The sequence below is a fragment of the Lathamus discolor genome, chromosome 2 (assembly GCF_037157495.1).
Source record: "Lathamus discolor isolate bLatDis1 chromosome 2, bLatDis1.hap1, whole genome shotgun sequence".
NCBI classification, from domain to species: Eukaryota; Metazoa; Chordata; class Aves; order Psittaciformes; family Psittacidae; genus Lathamus; species Lathamus discolor.
In genome coordinates, this window is record NC_088885.1 from 138,644,079 (window position 1) to 138,657,992 (window position 13,914).

Here is a 13,914-nt window from a genome sequence, read left to right on the forward strand (position 1 = left end):
CCTTCATTACTAATTATACTAATGCTCTGTAAAATTCAACAGAACTTGTACCTAAATATTCTATTTGTCTTGAACCTTTTTGTGACTTTCTAATTTAAAAATTAAAAAACAAAATCAAAGTAATTTTGTTAAAAGTGTCCAAATGATAATGCTAGAAATCCAAGTCTTATTCTAACCATCCAAAAGATTTGAGTAACCCAGTGCCAGTTTTTCTCAAATACTGCCATCTTGCCTGAGCGTGGTCATTTCAGATGCCATTCTTGTTTAACTTCTACAGAAAAAAAACACAATCTTTTTTTCCTGAGCACTGCGATGATATGTGCGTTGGAAAGTGGTTGAAGCCTAACTGACTGGAATTTTCTGGTTATAGTAGAATTCAATTGTAACAGGAAAATAGTCCTCTGCAGTCTCTGTGATGACTATACATGAAGAGAAATATGGAAGATGCAGTGCAGTTCAGTTCTGTAACTTTTATATCTTTGCATTTTAAAGGTCTGGTGAGGAGGGATGTTATCCTGAACTTACATTGTTTTGTGAAAAGCATATTGAGCACTTAGATCCAAGGAGCAGGGCTCTGAGAAAAGAAAAGCCTGCAGCCACAGCTTCTGATTTCACAGCTGAAGAATGGGAGACAATTAATGGTGAACTAATGGTACAGTATAACTCTATAATAGTCAGTAATACAATCTCATTGATGTATCAATCTTCCTCTTTTTGGGCACAAGCAGAATGAAATTGTTTGTTTAAATGAGAAGTGATCAAAATATTATGGTGGGGGTTTTATTATTTTCTTGAGTTGGTGTCATTGAATCTTTAATCTCCTTTTTAGCTCTACAGATTTTTTTGGTAGATTTATTCAAAAAAGCATAATTGCTTTTTGCCTTAATTGCTTTTCCCCATTAAGAGCACTGTGTTATAAGGATAGTTATTAGTGTCATTGTAGACTATGAAGTATATCTGCTTTACTGCCTTAATGTACAGATATTTATTTCTTTTCAGAGCTGGGTGACAGAAATGAACGAAGATGAAAAGAAACCACAATTCCTGAGAACAGATCCACTACATGAAAGACAAGATGATTTGCCTCCTATTCGTTGTTCCAGTTGTTTTCCTGCTAATCAGGTATCTCTAGTTTTCTAATGTGTGTTAATATGCCTTTCTAAAATCTGGAAATTTTATCTCTATAGACTTCCAGGCATTGAGCCTTTCTTACTAGTTTTATTTTGTTAACCAGGCAATAGAAACCTTTTAAGCTCCACTACAAAAGACTAATGTGCCTCCTTAGTACTAACAGGTGTCTTGTAATAATGTTTTAATTCTGATGCAGCAATCACTCTGGAGCAAATCTTCTTAAATACCCCTTTATGTTCTTTGATTCACATTTCAAAGTGGTGTTAAGCATATGAACTAGGTTCCTTTCGGAGAAGCTATGCCACAAGAATTTCTCCAGCTGCCAGTAGGCTTTTGTTCCATGAGACCAGACAGGAGCTAGTCCAAAATAAATACCCTTTTTATTTTGAAGTTTGGAAGTGAGAAATTTTATAAAAGGATCCTTACAGGTCATGTGATGTTTTTTATTAATTGATAATTTGAAAACATTTATTGGAATAATTATGTATTATTATAATTTTTGTTTTCCATACAAGGTTGAGGTTTTAGCATTATTACCCAGAAAACCTAGATACAGTTTTATGCTGTACCTGTGGTATATGATTTCCATTCCTTTTGTCCAAGCAGATGGCTTCTGAAGTAATTGTAACCTGTCCTGGAAGAGTTTTAGAATTCAGTCTTTTAATATAGCAGTGCAGTTATACCACTACTAGATCAGTACTGAATAAAAAGAAGCTGTTTCTATAGTATGCACTAAATTTATACCTGTAAATATAGATTTTTTTCTTTTTTTTTTTTTTTCTGATAAAGCTGTGTGTAATTTTACAAATTTTAAACAGTTTTTTGCTAGTCATTTCGGACTGTAATTATTATTTACACTGGCATCACATAATTTTGCAATGTGGTATCAAATACAAAGTCAGGATGATAAATTTCTACTTTCTGCTAGAAGGAAATCCACAAGCCCTTCTATAATTTAATGTTGTTATTTGATTGGAGACTGTTCATCTGATCTGATGCATAAAAAGTTCAGTATCTTCAATGAAGCCAATTCTGGAAAACCTTACTGACCCTAAAACAGTGGATTGTACCAATGGGTACAAGTTTGGTAAATGAAAGCATCTTGTGTCTGTAACCAGATTTTCTTGCTGATGTAGGTACAGTTTCAATTCACTACTAATAGCTTGTAACTCTAGATGGTGGCCTCTTTTTATTCATGTGGCATCATGGGGAAGATTTTCCAAAAATGAATAGGAAAAGATTGAACTTTATGCCATATTTCCCTCTTTAACACAGTATGGAAATTCCTTATACCCCTGTTTTTCTTTCACACTGCCCAGGACTGTGAGTTTATTTGTATACCCTAAAAGAGAAGAGGACTGGAGAGACAGCTTAAGTTTTTCTGTTCTTTACTGTCCACATTGCTTAGCTGTTATTTTTGCTGCTTCACTTTTTCCAGGGCAGAACTAAAGCATCGGTTTAAAGATACTTACTTCCAAATGACTACTGATAGGATTTCAGCAGACTTGGGTTCCTTTGCCAAACACAGTTCCTAATATTATTCCAGAAAGATTTCTGTCTTCAGATACCTCCTCACACTAAAGTCTAAGTTTTATGCTACGGAAGTCCACTGTGATAGTATCTGTAGCGCCTTCATATATTTTGGATCTTCTGAATTAAAAAGGAATACTGATTAGCTGACACTGAATAGTAATGTCTTACACCATAACAGAGAGCCCAGAAGAGAACCAAGGCCTAATTCTGTGTCATCTGAACTGAAGCCAGTCCATGTTTTGATGGTCCAGAAATTGTTTACTGGGCTTCAAAACCTGTGGGATCAATGCATTGTGAGTTGCGGCAAAGAGAGGACAAGGGCAGAGATATTTTTCTTTCAGTTCCTTAGCATGCAAATGAACATTTTTCATCAAAGCCTCTTGGATGGGATGCTCTGAAGTACTACTCATTGAGAAATTCTTGACTCTCGTGGAGCCACAATGTGGTTACAGTGGTCCCAAGAATGAGACCTAGAACTTTAAAAATTGTGCATTTTGAATAAACTCTTCTGCCTGACTCCTTAAAAGGACATAGAATCATAAAATCATAGAATGGTTTGGTTGGAAGGGACCTTGAGATCATCTAGATCAGAACCCCCTGCCACAGGCAGGGACACCTTCCACTAGACAAGGTTGCTCCAAGCCCCATCCAGCTTGGCCTTGAACACTATCAGGGATGGAGCATTCACATGCTGTAGTTTTATCCCGAAATTGAAGTTGCATTAGTAAATACCTTAAATGAGTTTTCTTCAGAAAGTTTCACTATTTTTGTGTTCCTTTAAGATAAGGACTTCTTGTTCGAAAAATAAGATTTAACATTTATTAAATTCCTAAGTTTGTAGTATAAGCCAGGATGTAGAATGGTAACTCATGTTTCAGGAAGCCATATTTAGGAGTTACCTCCTCCAAACATGCGTTTAGACAAAATGTGTTTCTCATTTTGTCTAGCTTATCATAGAATGGTTTTGGTTGGAAAGGATCTGAAGATCATCTAGTTCCAACCCCCTTGCAGGGACGCCTCATAGTAGACCATGTTGCCCAAGGCTCTGTCCAGCCTGGCCTGGAAGCTTCTATAAAGACTGAGAACATTAATTCTGAAGTTGCATACTGTAAAAGTTTGTGTAACCTAACTTTATAGTTAGAAGTGTTTACAGGAAGGGCCACATTTGCATTATGTAAATTGTGGTGTTTACTTCAACTGCAGAGGTATTTCCTTGTTACAGTGTCACCACTGGTAAAGCTAGTTTAAGAGGCTGCTGCTTGTTTCTTTGGTCCAGTTTATCATGTGCTCAGTTGAACTGGTACAGATATTTAGTGATTGTGCTGCAATTTCTATCAAATTGTATGTTTGATCCCAGATAATTGTAAATCTGCAACTCTACAAACAATTGCAGTGCAGCTCAGTGAATGTTGGATTGCAAGGTAAGAGGAAGGCTGAAAGGCCAGGACAGAGTAGATGGTAATATTTTGAACTGAGTGTTCTACCTGTTTGGAACCACACCTTGCTATTAAGTATTGTTGAAGTCAACAACAAGGGAGGGACATAGCAGGAATACAGTCTCAGGACAGAGGTAAAAGGGTTGACAAAGGTGCCAGCTATGGAAATAGGTGCCATTAGTGTAGGAAATAGGTTGTGATACAAGCTAGTTGAATCTGTTATTGGGACCGATTGTTGCAGGAAGGTAAATTTTAGGTAAGGCAAACCTCAGCGATGGAGCTTGTTTAAAAAACAAGAATGAGTGTAAATTATCTTGTGAATTTGCTTGAATGGAGTGTGAAATAGTCAAAAGAAGTCCAGACACTATTTTGAAGTCAAAACATTGTAAATTTGTTGTGAAGGTTCCAGGGACAATATTAATCTGTGCATTGCATTATCTTGGGAATGGCAAGCCTAAAACAAGGTTACTGTTTCAATCTTGGTGCCAAACGCCTCATCACAAGGCTGTGTTTTCCCAACACTGAGTTTTCCCTTGCTGTGTTGAAAGGATGGTTTGCAAGGTGGCAGCACAAGATACTAATTAGGAAGAGCAGTCTCCTATCTGAAAGTTTTATCCTATTCCTCTGTGACATATAACCAGCCAGTGAAGATAAATTGTGAGGCTGAAGAGTTCCTCAGATGACTAAGATACGTGAAATACATGAAGATTTTCTTTAAAGCAAGACAAAGTTTTGAAGACTATGCTGAGAAGAGTCATGAATAGTGTTAGTTACTAGGAATATGTATTGCAGAAACAAAACAAAAGGCTGTGAATTTCCACTTCAAAAACTTGTTTTACAGGCTGGCTGTTTCTTTTTCAGAACAAAAAATTACAGAACAAAGAAAGAAGGAAGAAAAACACACCACGGGATTACAGTGAATGGGAAAAGTATGTTAAATACTTTATAGATATATATATTTAATCTTATTTATTTGCTAAATGGAATATTGGTTGTTCCAGTTAACAATCTTACCTGTCTTTTCTGGGGAGACAGCAATGAGGTGAGGCAGACATTTTTCTTGGTTTGGTTGATTTTAACCAGAAGGGATGACGGAGAGATGAGGTAATGTAAAAGCAGGACAAGTGCACACACACACAAAAGAAGCCAACACAAGGAAAGGAGATAAGATTAAACATCTTTTTCCTAAGTAGTCATGGATAACTGAACACAGCCTTAAACTCTCTTTTCCTTTGGTTTAGAATGGAAAAATAGTAAGCCTTTCTATTAGTAGAGGAGTCTTGCTATGCAGCATTATTACATCTGTAATTTTATTAATTTAAGGTTCGATGTGGAAAAGGAGTGTTCAAAAATTGATGAAAGCTGTGAAGAAAGTAACTCAAAAGCAAGATTCTTTAGCAGGCCAAGTCTACCTATAATCAAAAAGAAAATAGACACAACTGGTAATGTCTTAGAAACATACAATTTTTCTTTAATTGTAATACTGTGTTGTAGAGTATGAATACAAATCAAAGAAGCATATTATAGAGTTGAAGGTTTCTATCTGTTTCTCAGCCCCTAGAGATGCTAAACACTGTTAGGAGGTCAACTGAACTTGAAGACATATTTGAAATAAAATCTAGTCTTGGTGTTAATAAGCAGTTAAATATTTGTGTTGTGTTTAGGTTAAGAGTGCTAGGTAAAGAAGCAGAGCATACATCTGTTACAAACCAGTGGTAGAGGTTGGCTGAGTGCTTTTATCTTGCACTCTGAATGCTCATTGGAAGAATTATTTGTAGAATAATTTAGGATAATTTTTATTCTAGGAAATACAATACAAATTTGTCTTTTAGTAAGTCATGTTCTTTTAAAAAATCATAAAGATTATGGCATTCAGAATATTTTAGCTGATAGTGTTTTGATTGCATCTGTGCCAGTTGTTGTTTTTATGTATAAATATTTATTTTTCTAGGCATGACAAAGAAAGAGAAGATTTTTATTGCTACTCGTGAAAAAGAAAAGGGCAATGAAGCCTTTGCCAGTGGTGATTATGTGGAAGCAGTGACATATTATACTCGGTGAGTAAATACTGTTGTGGTCTTTCATTTTAATGGCTATTAGTTGTGAATATTATATTTTTAGAGCAATGTAATTAAAGCAGCTTCTTACTGAAACAAATAGTGACAATTAGATTATTTTTTAAAAGGGCAAAAAGATTTGACAGAAGAACCCTTAAAGCATTGTTGCATCCTGATAGTAATTTTTATTTATTGGGAAGAGAAATGGTTAAATAGTGATGGGATGTAATTTGCAGGTATCACAAACTTCTTCAGATTTTTCAAACCCTGTTAGAGTCAAAGGCAAGTTTATAAAAATAAAAGGATAAGCAGTGTGCTGAAAAACTAAATTCATTACAAATTAATTGTAATAAACCATATTGGTAGGATTGCCTCAATTGGTAATCAGTAAAATTGATTTAATAACCTCTTCTTAGGAGAAAGAAAAATCACTGTGTACAGCATCACCATAATACAGTCTGTAATTAGCAGCAGTCCAGAAAAAGAGTATGTAAACAGAGGATTGAAAAAAAAAAAAAAAAGACCCTTCCAGGTTACCTTATTTAGTGCTTAGTGGACTAAATTCAGACTTTGGCTTTATATTAATGGAGGTTGCTGCTACAAGATCTCTGTTGTATCTGTTCAAAAGAAGAAGAGTTTAACATGGACAGAATAGACGACGACAGGAAGAGAATGATGCGATGGGGCAGCCACAGCTTCTCTGAGCAACCTTTGCCAGTGTCTCACCACCCTTACAGTGAAGAAAGTTTTCCTTATATCTCTTGCAGTATGCTGTCACCCTGGCACTTCCCTATTGTCCCGTCTTCACAGTGAACAGAGTCCTTCTTGCTAGGTTAGCAAGGGTGTGGGCAAAGATTCTCTTGTACTATGTCATATGCATCCCAGTTGTCCTTGTTCGTCAGAGATGATCCTGTTGTTATAGAAACTAAAGCCCTACCTGCAATACCAGCCACATAGCCAAACCTGGAATATTCATCCACTGACACCTGAGTCTTTCCCTTTTACAAGCAAGATCAAGGAGAAGCTCATGTGCCCTCCCATTATAACTTCCAAAGCTCTGTAGTTACTCTTGATACTATCAAAGGGTTCATTTGACATTTTTATTCAAGACTAGATGGATGGTAGCAAGAGGTAACAGTTTAAGTAATAGGTGAGCCATAGCATCTTTCTGCAGCTTCTCAGACCTAAGCCCTAGCAAGCAACAGACCTCTGAAGATGGTAAGTCTAGTTGGTGGATGGTTGCCTCTGGTCTCACAGGGGGGAGTTCAGAGTATCAGTATTAATATTATTATAATACTGTTTTCAGCTTCTAATAGTGAAGTATTTCTACATTCAGGCTTTCTAGCTATGAGCCTACCATGGTCAATATTCCCTTCTTTCAGAAGTATATCAGTGATACCCACTGCAGCTGCATATAACAACAAAGCTCAAGCTGAAATCAAACTTCAGGACTGGGACAGTGCTTTGCAGGATTGTGAGAAGGTACTAGATATGGAACCTGGCAACTTAAAAGGTAAAGGAGAACATAAACTTGCTCTTCTATGTGTTACTTTATTTCTAGCAAATAAAATAGTACAGGTCTATTCATGTTGTCTGTTGACTTAACTGAGCTCTAGATCAGGTTCAAGTATGAATAAGGAAGCAGACAAGCTCCCCAAAGTAATTTTAGTAGTATTTCTGATGTCAGGGAAGTTTTATGCAGTTCATTCTGTTGATCTGTAATGGGTATTCTTATGTGGTAGCATGGGGCTAACTTGTTTTTCATATGATGACTTAAGCCGTCTTTTATTCATTCAATGCATTGTTTCCATAATACCCACACTGAAGTTTTAATTACTTTAAAAGCAACATGAAAACAATGAAAGTTGCTGATTTAATCTTTTCTGAAGGAAATGGCTATATTTGCATGGGCAGAGGAGAAGAGTTGGAAAAATGCAAAAAGATGCTTCAGTTCATGATTGGCATTTCAAAAGGCATTATGTGAAATTGCATCATTAAAAATGATCAAGAGAACAGATACACTAATACAGTCATTATGAAGTAAATGCAGAATTTTAAAAACTGGTTTACCCTTGAAAAAAGTGTATTTTTATCCACTTTATGCTTCAAATACATAAATAATACTCTTTGTTCCTTTGTAGCTCTGATGCGTCGTGCTACTGTACACAGTCAGCTGCAGAATTACCAGGCAGCTATAGAGGACCTGAACAGAGTATTATGTGTTGAACCACAAAATGCTATAGCTAAGGTAAAGACCAATGAGTTGACTATGACCAGCAACAGGTTGTATGCAGTTGTAGCATGAAGTGTGTACAGCTTATATTGTTTGATTTGAATATGAGTTTTGAGGACGTGCTCTGCTGTGACAGCAGTCAGTTTCTCAAGATCACATAGGTACCTGTGGTGGAAATTAGGTACTTGAATGTGACCAGACCTTCAGCCTACTGAAGTACCTTCACTACTTAATTGTCAGAACTTGTAGGCACTCAAGTCTTCTCTACCAGCATAATTTAGGTGCCTGAATTTTTGCTGCTGAACATGATTACAGTATTAGTGTCTTAGCTGATCAAAGTTACTTGGACATTTGGCTCAAGAAGATCCACTGGGATAGGCATATTTAAACCTGACACATAATTCACACAAAAAATCAAAAGAGATGATAAGCTTTTATTGTTAACCTAAAAGGAGATTACCTGGGTTCTGTCCTCAGTTCAGCTTGATGTTATAAATCCTCATTTCTCACCTCCAGGCTAGAATGAAAAACCTTTCATACCTTCTGATGAACCCAGACCCTTCTTTGGAAACTCAAGGTCAGGATGTGGTCCTTGTATGACTATTACTTCAGCTATTTAGGAGAGGATTGTTTGTGTCCTTTCATTGGTAGCTTCTTAGGGGTGTTTTGTAGGTTAGAACCTAAGCCTTGCATTTGGACTCTGTTTCCTGAGAATCTTCAGGACCAGGCAGTTCTGATACTAAATGTCTCTTTCTCAATTAGGAATCCATCAAACTGCTACATTCCCTCCCTTTCATATTTTTTTTTTTTTTTAAATATGACTTCTGGATGCTGTGCAATTGCCTCATCATCTGAATTCAGTTGTCACATTTTGACCTGCTATCAACTTGCTGATTGCTGCTTCTTTCCATGGAATTACATGATAGCTGCTGTTGCTTGCACCAGTGAGGGAGGTCCAAGCCTGTTATGTAAAATTCACCATCTACAGCATTCATCCCTTTTAGAGTGTTCTTGGAGCTGAATTCCTGTCCAGAGTCCTGTTCCAGAGTTTCACATCAACTAAGGAATCAACCGGTCTGATTCCCCCTGCCCTTCTTTCTTTTTAAACACCTGTCTCTAGATTTGAATTCTAAAAGGGCTTTTGGGTTGTGGGTTTTTTTTTCAGTTTGGAAGACTGAACCACTAAATAGCTTGTGAGTCTGTGTTGACAAACTCCACAACAGTCTGTGAAAAGATTGTCAGATCAGCTGTACTGAGACTTGTTATAATATCAGGCATAAGGTACTCAGTCATTTTAAGTACTCTTCCAGAGATGTAAATTCATTAGCAGCTTTGCTGTGTAATGCTTCTGTAGCTGAAAGCAGATGTCTGTACTTTGTTCTTATTTCTGCCTGCTATTATGCCTTGGCTGAGACATTTAGAAGTGACAGGTGCTCAGCAGGGAATTTTGTCAGTTGCTCTTTGCTTAAAGGATCCTCAAAACCCTCTTCAGATAAATATGAATGCATTGAACACATGTAGAGTTAATGTTTATGTGCAGAGTCACTAATATAAACTGATTCTCACTAACTGGAATTCTTCAATATACTTTGTTCACATGAATCATTGCCTGTGCCTGTCCTTGTTTTATCTTTTCCTTGAGGAAGTGGGTACTGAAATGGCATTTCCTTTTACAGCATTGAATTAAATTCAGAATAGTGCATAATGTTGGGTCTCTGCTCTGGAAGTGTAAAGTGCAGTTGGAGTATTTTTTCTTGAGTAATCAAAAATGTTTATGGAATGAGAGGCTGTTTGGTCATCTAATTTGCAGTTCTTACAAGAGGAGCAAACCTTTTCATTATTCAACAGCGTCCTTCTGCTAACTGCCAAAAACCATAGGATAAATTTTGATAAACTGATTTTAGGGTTTTTTTGGAGATTCTGGAAATAATCCACTAGAAATAATCTGTTTTCTTACTCTTCTGAGTAGACCATGCCAGATACTGCAATAATGCAGTTTGCTTTTTTTTTTTCCTGGGTTTTGGTTGGTTGTGTTTGGGTTTTTTGTTTTGTTTGTTTGGTTTTGTTTGGTTTTTTTTCTCTTCCTTAAACATTTCATTCAAGAAAAGTATTTGTGTGATATCTTATGAGTTTCTAAGACAGAAGTTGAGTGTTACTCTTGGTTTTGATGCTGACTCTTGGGAAAGTAATGTCATGGGTTTTTTCTGTGTTTTTATATTGCAGAAAAATCTGCTAGAGGTTGAAAAGAAACTGAAAGGTTTAAAGCCTGTATCTGAGACTCAAGGCAAAGGAAAAAGGATACTTATTCAAGACATAGAGGATTCAGAAAGTGATGAAGAAAGAGGTAAAAATACAGTTGAATGTGAAAGAAGCAATGGAAATAAAAGTAATGTCAGGTCACTTTCTATTTACTTTCAATCTGAGAAAAAATCTTTGCCTTTGTTATTGCCATCTTTATTCACACAATTCATCCATATTTGCTTGCAAGGAATTTTGCCTGTTTGAAGACTAAAATTGCATTCACTACTTAAATTTGAGTGAAATCTAGAATCAAGTTTTATTACACATCTTTGGAATTATTTCTAGAAGGGGTATAACGGATGGATGGAAAATATTTCTATAAATCACCTACTTCCCTGTGTCCTGTGTAATTTTATACCTGTCCTCTGGTGTGGACCCAGTTGGGAGTGTTGTGGGGTGTTAGAGAACATTGTGTGTTCCTTAGCTCTTTCTCTCACACAGGTCTCCCGCCTTCCCATCATTGCATTTTTCTTCTGCATGTTTCTTCCCATAACTGGATGAGAGGGTGTAAAAATAACCAAGTGGCATGTAATTTGGTTATTTTGCTGCTGTTAGATTTCTGATAGATTTCAAAACAATCAATTTTTTTTTGTTTGTTTGTTTAACCTAAGAGATCATCTGGTCTGAAAGTATGTACTAGAGGTGAGCAATATGTAATTCTTGTACTGTATATAGTTTTCAAGCAGCTGAATGCAACTCCTGTTCCTGGATTAGTGTGTGAATAACTGTAAGACTGCTGAGATGAAGCTACTGGTATAATCAGAATATATGACTTGTAGGAGGAAGGGAAGCAATAGACGCTACTGAGGCTTGCACTGGCAGGTTGTTTTTAGATTCAGCTGCATGTCTGGGCTTCAGCCTTCAACAGAGTGACATCCTTAAGCTGATTACCACCCTTTCTCCTTTCTGTCGGTTCTTTAAGGTAATGTGGCTTGACACCTGTGACTTTTGTGTTTTATATTGTCTATGTAGTTCTTTATCTTGAAATTAAATCAGTGTGTGAGTTTTACAGGTTAATTGTAAATATTAAACTCTGCATGTGTGAGTTAATGATGCCTTATTTGCAAAGAAATTTAAGGAAAATATATTTTTCAGTATCAGTAGGTACCTACTAAGTCACCTCAGCTAAAACCCTGGAAGAAAGGACAGATCATGTCCTTAGTCTTAAATACTAGTTAGTTTGGGGCTGCTTTCATTGGAGCATTCAGATGACTAAGTGCCTTCTAGCTCCATAGGAAGACTCCCATTCTGTTGATCAAAGGTTAGGCTTTTAAACAGGGGATTGTCAACTGACATAAATGTTGCATGTGTTCATGTAAGTATTTCTGAGATTTAGGAGACAAGCACCTTCATAGATTACTCTGCTTTCAAGTACAACTAGAAGCAAATACAAACTCAGTTCAGTTATTGAATAAATCTGGTATGTTCCGTGAACCTAACAGCAATAAATAGACTAAACATCTTATCTGTCTTCTCTATGCATCTAGTCATGTAGTCACAGTCAGTCCAGTAGTCCATGTAGTCCAGTCATGTAGTCACACTGATTTCACATTCTAGTTGGTAAGCCTTGTGCATTCCTAATAAGCTTGTAGCATGGAGATTGGAAGAAAAACAACAAAATATTTTTGTTTTCTTCAGTTCTGAAGAGTTGATTTCTCAGACAAAACAGTATATAGAAAGAGTGTAGTCTGTCTTCTGTGTAACTGAGAGAAAAAGTAAATCCTTTTTGTACAATAGAAATGGAAAACTGCTTATGTCTTAAGACTGTAAAAACTAGCATTCAGGCACTGTAAAACTAAAGGTCATGTATGTATTTGACAAAGCGCCTGATATTTTGACATGTTTCTAGAAGTCATACAGTGATAAATATGGTTTAAAGATAAATGTATTTTAAGTAGCTCTTTTAATTCATAAAAATTTGCTGACCATATACGGGGGGAAAAAAAAGGAAAAAATTATTATTAAATTTAATCTGTGGGGGTTTGGACCATTCCAGTTGCCTCCATATATAGCTAGTCCAGTGTGGATAAAAGACTTGGAAATGTTTCCTGGCTTCATAATAAATCAATTAACTGTGAACTGAACTTAGATACTTTTCATTCTGCCACCTATTTTTGTGCCATGCTTCTGGCGAATAAAACCTTTGTACAGCTGGAAACTAATTTTAAATGAAAGACAATGTCATCCATTAAAAAATCCCAAACAAATATTCCTTTAGGAGTATGCAGTAGCTTTTGTTTAATGACATTCCTTCCAATTTAAGTTTGCTATTTTAATGGTAACATGAATTAAAATTCTTGCTAGTTTGTATTTGCTGTCATTCTAGTCAAAATCCTGCCCACACTTCTCACTTTTTTGCTTTACTTTTCAGTAACTTTTCTTTGGAATTTATGATCTATCCAGAGGTTTCTCTTTTGGGTTGTTTTTGTTTTTTTTTTTTTTAAGAAAAGTTTGTAAGTGCTGACTTTTTTTTTTTTTTTTTTTTTTAATTTTTTTTTTAGGGCAAGCCCAGAATACTGCTTTCATTAATATATTTCTCTGCAGAGACCAGTACAAGAATAGTGGTTATGTTATTAAGACTGAAAGTGAAAAACAGTGAGAATGAGATTTGAGAAATATATATCTGAGGAATTTTGTGCATGGTGTTCACTCAGTTCAGAAATACTTAGGCAGTTAGCATAACCTGACAGCTAAACCAGTTGACTATAACTACTTGTATTATCAGGGGGCTATAAGTGTTTTCTGTCCGTACAGGATCTGTTCTGTGCACTTTATCTTCAGGAAATTTTCTGCTGTGTTCAGGAAGTGATGTTCGTATTAATGACATTCACATCATTATCTGTCATTATTCACACATTATTGTCTTTTTTTTGCTTTTTCTGTGGCTCAGAAAGCTGGGCTCTGCTTCTAGAGTGTTTCACTGTGTTTTCTAAAATCTTGTCAAATTGCCTTTTTCTCCGTGACATTTAAAATGTTGGGGTTTTTTTCCTTTATTTTGCTAGAAGGTGTACAGAGTATTGTCTGTTTTGATGGATGTAAAGCAAAAAGTATTTTAGCATGTATCTTAAGGAAATTACTATGATACTATCACCGGCTTTGCTCATTGGCCTAGCTAGCTTTTTATCCCCTCATCCTCTCAACCAAATAGACTTTAAACCTTTTTGGCATATTTGGTACTGCCAAACTGCATGAATAGATGTATGTCTCAAATAGAAATAATTTA

The 13,914-nt window shown here is 36.0% G+C and overlaps 1 protein-coding gene across 1 annotated transcript in view; it reads left to right on the forward strand.

Annotated features, from left to right (window-relative positions):
- SPAG1 (sperm associated antigen 1) overlaps nucleotides 1–13,914 on the forward strand; it is a 35,301-nt gene that overhangs the window by 1,600 nt on the left and 19,787 nt on the right. Inside the window, exons 3-10 of the mRNA XM_065668697.1 lie at nucleotides 493–652; nucleotides 1,000–1,122; nucleotides 4,962–5,029; nucleotides 5,424–5,542; nucleotides 6,052–6,157; nucleotides 7,540–7,670; nucleotides 8,299–8,405; nucleotides 10,614–10,776. Coding sequence (XP_065524769.1) covers nucleotides 493–652; nucleotides 1,000–1,122; nucleotides 4,962–5,029; nucleotides 5,424–5,542; nucleotides 6,052–6,157; nucleotides 7,540–7,670; nucleotides 8,299–8,405; nucleotides 10,614–10,776 — 977 coding nt within the window. The remainder of the gene's footprint in view (nucleotides 1–492; nucleotides 653–999; nucleotides 1,123–4,961; nucleotides 5,030–5,423; nucleotides 5,543–6,051; nucleotides 6,158–7,539; nucleotides 7,671–8,298; nucleotides 8,406–10,613; nucleotides 10,777–13,914) is intronic.